Here is an 11,422-nt window from a genome sequence, read left to right as displayed (position 1 = left end):
CCAATTCAAAGTTTATATGTAGAAGCCAATGAACCTTCCTTGGAAAACAGACGATTAAAGTTGGCCTTACAATATGCAATCAAATTAAAAACAAATAAAGGAAATCCAGCATATCCGGCAGTTTTTACAGTCCAGTATTCGATAATGTATGAAAGAAAACCAAATCATATTCGTCCATTTGGTCTACGTATAAAACCTCATCTGGAAAATCTCAAAGTAGATTTAAACATCTTGGAACAAACCCACTTTTGCAAAATTCCCCTTGGGATATCAAAAGACCCTTTATTTTGTTGGATTTATCAAAGAATCAAAAAACGTAAAACACATCCAAATGATTATCAGCTACAATTTTTAGAAATAAGAGATATGTATCCTCAGTATACTCTAATATACACAGATGGATCCAAATCTGGAAACCAGGTAGCGGCAGCTTTTGCAACGAATGAAGTACATCAAGGTATACGTATTCCAGATCAAAGTTCAATCTTCACAGCAGAAGCAAATGCTTTATTGCTGGCATTAAAATTTATTGAAACGTCTTCACAGAAGAAATTCTTAATAATGACTGACTCAAAATCATGCCTGGATTCACTGGAAAGTTTGAAAGCTGATCATCCAACAGTAGTCAAGATCTTCGTTAAATTATCAATGCTCAAATCAAAGGCTTTTAGCATCTACTTTTGCTGGGTACCTGGACACTCAGGAATTGCTGGAAATGAGAAAGCAGACAGTGCAGCAAAAGAAGCACTATCCACAGAATTAGTAAATAGTTTTATACCTTTTACAGACTTAAAACAAACAATAAATGAATACATCAGAAATAAATGGCAATCAGAATGGGATCAATGTCTAAATAATAAGTGGCATGAAATAAATCCTGATGTGAAGAAAAAACTTAACCTCTGTTTTGAGAATCGTTGGAATCAAGTCATCGATACACGATGCAGAATAGGACATTCAAAAATTACACATAAATTTTTACTCTTAGGAGAAAATCCTCCAAAATGTTCATTTTGTCAGAATTCATTGTCCATCAAACATATCCTTCTAGATTGTATTACATCTGCCCCTGTGAGAAACCTTTTTTATTCCGTTGATACTTTTGGAAAAAATTTTAATCAAGTGAATCCGAACATGGTCCTAAGATTTCTTGAGGAAATAAATGTTAAACATCTTTTATAGTCTTCCTTTGATTGATTGTACTTTATTCTCGCCATGAATATATCCTTAGAAGCTGGTATGGCGTTTAAAAGAAAAGAAAGAAAGAAAGACACAATTGACCACAACATTATTTTGCATAGACTTGAACACTTTGTTGGCATTAATGGAAGTGCATTAGCATGGTTTAATTCGTATTTATATGACCGCAATCAATTCGTAGCAGTGAATGAAGAGGTATCATATCGAGCACAAGTGCAGTATGGAGTACCTCAAGGCTCAGTACTAAGGCCGCTACTCTTCAAGCTCTATATGTTACCCTTGGGAGATATCATCAGGAAACATGGTGTTAGCTTTCACTGTTATGCTGATGATACTCAGCTCTATATTTCTTCATGGCCCGGTGAAACAAACAAACTTGAAAAATTAATGGAATGCATAGTCGATATAAAAAACTGGATGACAAGTAATTTCTTACTGCTAAATTCTGAAAAAAAAAAACAGGTGTTAATTACAGGACCTAAAAACTCTGCATGTAATTACCTAGAACACTGTTTAAGACTTGATGGCTGCTCTGTCAATTCTTCATTCTTCTATTTGATTGCAATCTTTCATTAGAAAGCCACGTTTCTAGCATTTGTAAAACTGCATTTTTACATCTCAAAAATATATCTAAATTACTGCCTATGCTCTCAATGTCAAATGCAGAAATGTTAATCCATGCATTTATGACCTCAAGGTTAGATTATTGTAATGCTTTATTGGGTGGTTGTTCTGCACACTTAGTAAACAGACTACAGCTAGTCCAAAATGCAGCAGAAAGAGTTCTTACTAGAACCAGGAAGTATGACCATATTAGCCTGGTCCTGTCAACACTGCACTGGCTCCCTATCCCTATAATAGATTTTTAAATACTGCTTACTACTTATAAAGCCCTCAATGGTTTAGCACCTCAGTATTTGAGTGAGCTCTTTTCACATTATAATCCTCTACGTCCGATACATTCTCAAAACTCAATTTGATAATACCTAGAATATCAAAATCGACTGCTGGCGGCAGATCCTTTTCCTATTTGGCGCCTAAACTTTAGTCTAGTTTAAATCTAGATTAAAGACCCATCTCTTTAACCTGGCTTACACATAACATACTAATATCCTTTTAATATCCAAATCTGTTAAAGGATTTTTAGACTTCATTAATTAGGTATACTGGAACCAGGAACACTTCCCATAACACACAATGTACTTGTTACGTCATTAGAAGAATGGCATCTGCACTAATATTTGTCTCTCTCTTGTTCCGAGGTCACTGTGGCCACCGGATCCAGTCTGTATCCAGATCAGAGCGTCACTGCAGTCACCCGGATACAGTACGTATCCAGACCAGATGGTGGAACGGCACCTAGAAAGGACCTCTACATCCCTGAAAGACAGCGGAGACCAGGGCAACTAGAGCCCCAGATACAGAACCCCTGTAAAGACCACCAGGACAAGACCACAGGAAACAGATGATTCTTCTGCACAATCTGACTTTGCTGCAGCCTGAAATTGAACTGCTTGTTTCGTCTGGTCAGAGGAGAACTGGCCCCCCAACTGAGCCTGGTTTCTCCCAAGGTTTTTTTCTCCATTCTGTCACCGATGGAGTTTCGGTTCCTTGCCACTGTTGCCTCTGGCTTGCTTAGTTGGGGTCACTTCATCTACAGTGATAATGTTGACTTGATTGCAAATGAATGCACAGACAATATTTAAACTGAACAGAGATCACATCACTGAATTCAATGATGAACTGCCTTTAACTGTCATTTTGCATTATTTACACACTGTTGTCCTAATGAATGTTGTTCAGTTGCTTTTACGCAATGTATTTTGTTTAAAGCGCTATATAAATAAAGGTGACTTGACTTGACTTGACAATGCTCAGGTAGGCTGTGGCATTTAAACGATGCCCAATTGGCACTAAGGGGCCTAAAGTGTGCCAAGAAAACATCCCCCACACCATTACACCACCACCACCACCAGCCTGCACAGTGGTAACAAGGCATGATGGATCCATGTTCTCATTCTGTTTACGCCAAATTCTGACTCTACCATCTGAATGTCTCAACAGAAATCGAGACTCATCTGACCAGGCAACATTTTTCCAGTCTTCAACTGTCCAATTTTGGTGAGCTCATGCAAATTGTAGCCTCTTTTTCCTATTTGTAGTGGAGATGAGTGGTACCCGGTGGGGTCTTCTGTTTTTGTAGCCCATCCGCCTCAAGGTTGTGCGTGTTTTGGCTTCACAAATGCTTTGCTGCATACCTCGATTGTAACGAGTGGTTATTTCAGTCAAAGTTGCTCTTCTATCTGCTTGAATCAGTAGGCCCATTCTCCTCTGACCTCTAGCATCAACAAGGCATTTTTCGCCCACAGGACTGCCGCATACTAGATGTTTTCCCTTTTCACGCCTAGAAATGGTTGTGCATCCCAGTAACTGAGCAGACTGTGAAATACTCACGCTGGCCCCTCTGGCACCAATAACCATGCCACGCTCAAAATTGCTTAAATCACCTTTATTTCCTATTATGACATTCAGTTTGGAGTTTTGGAGATTTTCTTGACCAGGACCAAACCCCTAAATGCATTGAAGCAACTGCCATGTGATTGGTTGATTAGACAACTGCATTAATGAGAAATTGAACAGGTGTTCCTAATAATCCTTTAGGTCAGTGTATATGTATATGTTCATACACCACTTGAGTAGCAAGATTGGGTTCAGTTTTATGTATTTCTTGCATTTTGTATTTTTGGGTAAGAATAAGAAGCACTTCTTCAGATACTTGGTGTCTTTCATTTCAACATAAGAAAATATTTCTGGAATCTGCATCTGAAATAGCATGTATTTGCACCGTTTATGTATCTCGGAGGGGACACTGATGCATTTAAACTGCAGATACAGATGTATAAACGGGCATAATGTTTTGTTTTTAATGGCTGAATGACTGATTCATTCAGAAACAAATCATTTGGCTGTATTAATGAGTGTATCACTGAATCATTTATTCAACTGATTTGTTCAAAAAGCTGATTCATTCAATAAATAAAAACGCTGTCCATTGATCAGAGACGCTAAACAGTGCAATGATCTGTTTGGAACTATTTTCCTTAGCAAAATTGAGCAAAAACAAACAATATAATGTCTAAAATATAAGTCATTTATTGCTTTACTGAACTTGTTTAAAATATAGAAAACGTTACCCTTTGTGTGATATATATTAAGTTAATGAGGCCTACATGAAATTATATAAATATAAAAAGCATACAGAAGCATTTTTGCGGTCTACAATTTAGAATGCCTGGAATTTTGAGTTTTAATAGACAAATAAATCAATGTGCATGCACTCTGTGTATGATTTGGTGATATAGCCTACTTGAAAATTTCAGATTGCACATCATTACAACACCACTTACCGTATTATTGCAGACAATGCTGCGCACTTGTTTGTACATGAGCAAAGGTGTTTTTTTAGTAGTCTAACTTGCAAACACCAGACCACTCATCCATCAAATCTGTTTTCCTGCAGTTTGTGTTCTTCTGACTATTTTCTAGTAAGTAATGAATATACTTAGGGCAAATGTATCAAAGTAAATGTATACATTTTAATTAGGAAATGTGTTGGAGTAAAAGTTGGCTGAAATATAAACACAAAAGTAAAGTACAGATACTACCAAAAAATAAGTACTGCAACAAAGTATTTTTACTTTAATTTAACATTATACCACTGCTACTCACTCAAATCTACCAACATATCTCTGGCCTCTTTAGTTTCCAGCTCACCTGTTCAACAGCAAATGAGAGATGGATTGTGTTGCTTGATTTTTGGCAATAAATCAATTAATTGGCATCCATTTTAGTCTATGTCCAAAGCTGTGTTTGGTTACAACAGTCCCTGTTTATAACCTTGTTTCATTTTTTTTTTAATGCGAAAGTATTTACTGCTGACTCACATATAGTCTCTTTTCTCTCATAATGATGTAACCAAAAATCACTGTCACTAACACTCAGAATGTTTCTCAAAATATAAATATTTAATAAACAACAGCCATCAAAAATAAAAATAAAAATAGCATAAACTAAAAACAACTGTTGTCATGCAAAAGGGTTTATTGTTGTTGATCAGCTTATCGAACAGCAAAAAAATTATAAAATTCAATAAATTAATAATAATAATAATAATAATAATAATATGTGGAGAATTCCCATATGTAAGGAGACCCAGATGGTGTCAGCTCTTGTTATATAATCTGCTTACAGCAAATTGAGCAGTTGCCTCAGATCAATGGCAACAATCAGTTCTCTTCACTTTGCCCTTCAACATTTATCTCTCTTGATTGTTACTTTAAAAATAGCTGAAACAAAGAAAGATATATTGTAGAATGAAAAAAGGGAAATATTATTATTAATAATAATAATAATAATAATAAAGCAACTGAATGCTTTATTATTTAAATAACGGGAAGAAAAAAATGAACCTAAATATATATTTTTAAGTGGCATTTTCATTGAGCTTTTTGATCACCAAATGGAAAATGGAACCATGCCTTCATATTTTTATTTCACTTTGTTCAAGGATTTTGTGCACATGAGATATCTTATTCTAATATTGACACTTACAGTTTATTTAGCAATTCTATTATTTAATGTCATAATTTTGTTTGTGGTGTTTAAAGAGAGATCTCTTCATGAGCCAATGTACATACTGATATCTTGTTTGTCTGTCAATGATCTCTATGGCTCAGCTGGTTTCTTCCCTAGGCTAATGGTTGATCTCCTTTTTGATACAAATACAATTTCTAGGACAGCGTGTTTTGTTCAGATTTTTACAATTTATACTTTTGCAGTGTGGGAATATACCATATTAACTCTGATGGCATATGACAGATATGTTGCCATTTGCAATCCTTTAAAATATCATAAAATTATGAACTCAAAAGTGACAGCACTGTACATGGCGTTAGCATCACTTTATGCAGTGTTTTCTATGGGTTTGGCTATTTTCTTCTCAGCCAGGTTGCCTTTGTGTGGGACAGACATAGCTCGACTGCACTGCTCCAACTGGTCTGTAGTTCGCCTGTCTTGTGGGAATTCCACTTTGAATAACAACATAATTGGATTTTTTGTCTCAGCAACAACAGTTTTTCTCCCTGCATTCTTCATTTTATATACTTATGTCAGAATTTTGATAATTTGTCAAAAAATCTCCAAAGAATTTAGGGGCAAAGCATTACAAACATGTCTCCCTCACATTATAAGTTTTGTTAATTACTCTATAGCATCATTTTGTGATATTGCTTTAAGTAGGTATGACTCAGACAAATTTAAGTTTGTTGCTTTATTTTTTTCAGTGGGCTTTCTGGTTATCCCACCTTTTCTGAATCCTCTTATTTATGGCTTAAATTTACCAGAAATTCGCAAAAACATTGCATGCTTGTTTCAGCGCTCAAAAGTTGGCCACTTTCCAAAATAAGCACTTAAAAGTTAACATTTTTAATTTGAAAAAGCTTCTTACAGGTTTTAAAGTGTTGTTTATCATAAAATATAATTTTCCAAAATGATTTGTCTAGTCTAAAATGATGAGGCACAAACACTATGCTTCTGATGTCTTCATAAAACTAAATATTTGCCTGATGTTCTGTAAAAATTTCAACTCTAATATTCAATAAAACACTTATGGCACATTTCCTTATTGTTACTTTTGTGGTATGTGGTAGTACTTTAATGTATTTGAAACATTCTTTATTTCCTTATTTATTTTTGCTATATGGACAACTGTGACAATATGCACAAATAACTTGTGTCACCAGTTAAAATTGTAAAATTTAAATTATATTTAATAACAAATATAAGGTGAAAAATGTTTGAACTATTCTTTTTTTAATATTCCATATTTATGCAATGTACACATGAACATGCAAAATTAGTACATTTGCTTGCATGTAGCTATCAAAGCAAAAAAAAAAAAAAAAAAAAAAAAACTCTGTAGGATTAGTCTGTAGGATTTCTGTTAGTCTTCGCTATGCCCATAAACGTTCTTCTTTATTCGATCTACAAATGTTACCCCCGACCTTGAGATAACACCGTACTTACTGAACTAATCACTTAACTTTCATTCACATGCCATCCTGTAAATAAACACTGTTACCAAATATTTTAGTTAATTATTTTATTTTACATGGTAAAATTTTATTTTACAGTATCCTTCTTACATGTTACATGTAACTGTAAATAAAGCATAATTATATACAACTAGCTTGAAACCAAACTCTAATTCTAACCTAATATAAGCACATGTTGTTAATTAATATTACTCATTACTTTAATTCTATAATTGCACTGTAAGGATGATTTACATAAGAGTGCATGGATATGCAAAATAGTATTAGAAAACATGAAATGTTTTATTATTAGAAATGCATGGTTAATAAGCGTGTAGTTTGGGCATTGACCAATAAGAAAAATCAAGACAAAGACTGAGCTACATCATTTTGTCTATAGTAGATATGGTCTCCGTGATTTTGCCAAGTAAGACCTGTTCCTGGATCAATATCTTTTGATGATCCTGGATCAACATTATTGTCCAAAAATATAGACTTAACCCAATCCCTACTACTAAACCTAACCATAATTTATTCTAAAATCAGTGGGAAATTATAGCTGGACAAGGATTTAGAAGCACCTAACCCTGATTGTAAGCCTAAAACAGATATTTCCTGAAAAGTTATAAATCAATTTCGATTGGTTGATTGGAATGTTGTTGTACTTGGCGAAATCACGCTCACCAGTAGATCTATAGTAATGTGCTCTATGATATTAATTGTCCACTAAAGAACTAAGTTTTCTTTTCTTTTTTTTAAACTATGCAATCATTTGCATTTCAAGAAAACTGATAAATAAATAAAAATTATACACAATTATTCCCATATCTGTGTAAGAGTCACCATCTACATAATGATGCAATATTGTTAATCTAAATCATCAGTCATAAGCCTCACTGGGAATGATCTTTTGACCTAATTACCAGAGGGACTTAATTGTGGTTAAAATGGCTAATTAAACCTGAAGGTCCATTTATCTTAGCCCACCGGGAGAAATGATGGTCAAGATACTTTCCTGAAATGCTCAAGGGAACATATTAGGAGAGCAAACAAGCTAACGGCATTTTTATTGTTGTTGTTTTTTTTTGTTTTTTTTTGCAATGTTTTTTGTAAGTGTTGTTTTTATTTGTTGTATGTCCAGTATTGATGTCACATCTTTCAACAACGTTTCTCACTAGTTGCTTCACTATTGTGAAAGATCCATACACACACAGTTATGAATATAAAAATAGGTTATTGATAAATCGTCATGCTTTAAAAATGCTAAAATAAAATCAAGTTCACGCTAAGAATAGCTCAACTATCTTGAAATCAGCCAATTACATTATTTCATATTCTATCTTATCATCACTTTTGATATTTTCATTTGTTACATTTCCGATATGACTAAATCATAAATTTGAATATGAATATGCAAGGTCAAAGAGCAATTACAGTAGTAATCATCTACATTTCTCAAAGTGGTACAGACAACCTTATTATTTGAATTTACAGTAAAAGAAGAGCAGTAATTTATTGTGACATTAGCATCATTCTGCTGTTCATACAGTCATTTGTAAGAAAATGACCCAGCATGCATTGATTTCACAGCAAGAGTGGCTGGAGAAACAGAATGAAAAGATACAGATTCTGGGGGCCCTACGCAAAACTGTGTTGGTGGCGGGTGACGGCGGTGGAGAGGGGAATGAGTGGTTATGAACGAAAGAATGAGACGCATTTGTCCATGTTTCACGCCATCTCAAATCATGCTGGCAGAAGGTGCTTGAGAAACAGTGTCTCTTCTGCGGCTCCATACGCTTTCAACTCATTCTTTTAGTCTTTTGCAAGACTGTATGACATTCACATGACATCATTTGACAGATTTTTATATAAAAAGGGCAACAGTCCTAAAATTAAGTTACCTTTGAGAGCAAGGGGGCCCCCTGGTGTTTCGGGAGCCATACGCAGCTTGTGTATTTTGCGTACAGGGAGGATCAGCTCTGATTGTTAGCTTTCAAATTAGCTTTACAGGCCTATCATTTCTAGCTAAATTAGAACTATGTCTTCCAAAATACAATGAAATATTATTCAGATATGCATTTGAAAGTATGTTATAACCAGCCTGTTTTAATTATTTCACCATATTTAAAAAAACAGCAACAAATGGTCCAAATATATGAAATCATAAACTGGCTTTGGAACTAGATTAAAAACATTTAAATCAACAAAAGTTAATTTTCAGTTCATTTTATGTAAACCGCATTAAGAAGGCTGGAAGGTATATGACAGGAAGTACAAAACCTTATCCAGGCAATATAGGTTACTTGTTAATATTTTCAGGTATTAATTAATATTTGCTCTACCTATATGTTACATTGTAAAATTCAAAACTTGAAAAGGTTGCTCTAATCAAGTCAAGTTACCTTTATTTATATTGCGCTTTTAATAATACAGATTGTGTCAAAGCAACTGTACAGCATTAAATAGGAAAATAGTCTAATGCGTAATGCAAAAGGGCAGTTCATCATTGAATTCAGTGATGTCGTCATACAGCTCAGTATAGTTTAGCTCAAAAAAAAATAAATAAGGAAACTCTTAAACAGTAAGATATCAATGTCATATTGTTTATAATAACATCCCACTCTATAATGTTCCAAGGGTTTTATAATTTTGTGAGCCATTTGAAATAATAATTTGAACTAAATTTAAGATAATATAGCAAGTATTTCTCATGTACATACTATGTGCTTATTCTAGTAATTACAGTAACTAGGTAATAACTAGGTACTAACCATGAAACTAGCCCTAAACTTAACCCTACCCCATGTAGTTACCTTATATTACAGTACTTTATTAGGCAAGTAAACTGTAAATACACTGTAAGTACTTGTACACATACTGTAAAATAAAGTGCAACTGAGTTTTTTCTTGAATGATAAACAATTTCAACATAGATTAAACTATTTTTCTTTTTTAAGAGGTCAGTTAAAAGGCATGACCAGACATATTGCATCTGTAATTGTAAGGTCAGTGGGGTTTAATTAAAGTGTTGTCATTACAAGATAATTATCCGTTCAGTGATCCCACTGAGAGCAGCTCTGGACAAAGAAGCCTTCTGGGTATAAGGAGTAGGGAAATATGTGAGAGTGAAAACATAATTAATGGCCTTTAAAGAACATGTTTATCAAAGTCAAATTAGGCCATATGAGGACCAATATGAATGACATAATTTTGCCTACTTTCTGCTGTAAGCCCTGAGCTAAACATGAACCCTCATGCCTGTATTTTAAAAAGGTCTCCTCTCTGCCCCTCTTCGTTTATGGGTCACACTTGACTCCTTTGTGGTCAAAAGTGACCGAAGCCTTGATATAAACATTTTCATAGCACTTAACAATGAAGTTCCATTAGTTGAAATATTAGCGCGTGTGTGTGTGTGTGTGTGTGTAATTGTTTCTATGTGTGGGAGAGGAATGATAAAAAAGGACACCATTGGATATAACAAATAAGCAATAATAATAATGACAATTACTATAGCGACAACAATGATGATGATAATAAAAATAATAATAGTAGTAGTAATAATAAAGATTTTATTAATATTGGGAAGGGGTGAAGGAAAAGGGCAAATAATACTAATAATAAATTAGTATGTTTGCCTCTGATCCCTCCGTGGCTACAACACAGCATCATTTTATCCCCAGCACGTTACGCTTTAACAAGGGTGCCAAGGAAAGATGTAGCGGGTCAACAGGCATGTTTATTTCAGCTAATATGTGATGCATTAAAAAAGCAAGGCATGCATACTTAACCATTCTTATTAACTGTAAAATCTGGGTTATTCCAAATGGGTTGTATTTAGATGGTGCAAGAGGAGTGTTTGTGATTTGGGGAAATTTCAGGCAGGCTATCAGAGCTACTGCTATCATTGATGTTTTTTTTTGTTTTTTTTTTTGTCTATAGAATGGTAAATCGGAAATCATTACAAATTGGGCACATTACAAATTGTGTAAACAATCATTACAAATTGTTTATTCACAGCTTAGTAGGGACCAGAGGCCAAATAAATAACATATATGTTTAATCGGTTTATTATTTTTAAATTGTGAGTATACATACATTCGATTATTATTAATGTTGTTACCTTTTCTCAT

General features: G+C 34.1%; 1 protein-coding gene across 1 annotated transcript; it reads left to right on the top strand.

Annotated features, from left to right (window-relative positions):
• The first annotated feature begins 5,719 nt into the window (after positions 1–5,719).
• On the top strand, positions 5,720–6,664 carry LOC128028721 (olfactory receptor 52K1-like). The gene has a single exon (XM_052616044.1). It carries the CDS (start codon positions 5,720–5,722, stop codon positions 6,662–6,664), a length of 945 nt encoding a protein of 314 aa, XP_052472004.1.
• The last annotated feature ends 4,758 nt before the right edge of the window (positions 6,665–11,422 follow it).

This window comes from Carassius gibelio, chromosome A15, assembly GCF_023724105.1.
Source record: "Carassius gibelio isolate Cgi1373 ecotype wild population from Czech Republic chromosome A15, carGib1.2-hapl.c, whole genome shotgun sequence".
In the NCBI taxonomy this organism is placed as follows: domain Eukaryota; kingdom Metazoa; phylum Chordata; class Actinopteri; order Cypriniformes; family Cyprinidae; genus Carassius; species Carassius gibelio.
The sequence above is the reverse complement of the archived record's forward strand: the minus strand, read 5'-3'. Positions and strand labels throughout refer to the sequence as shown.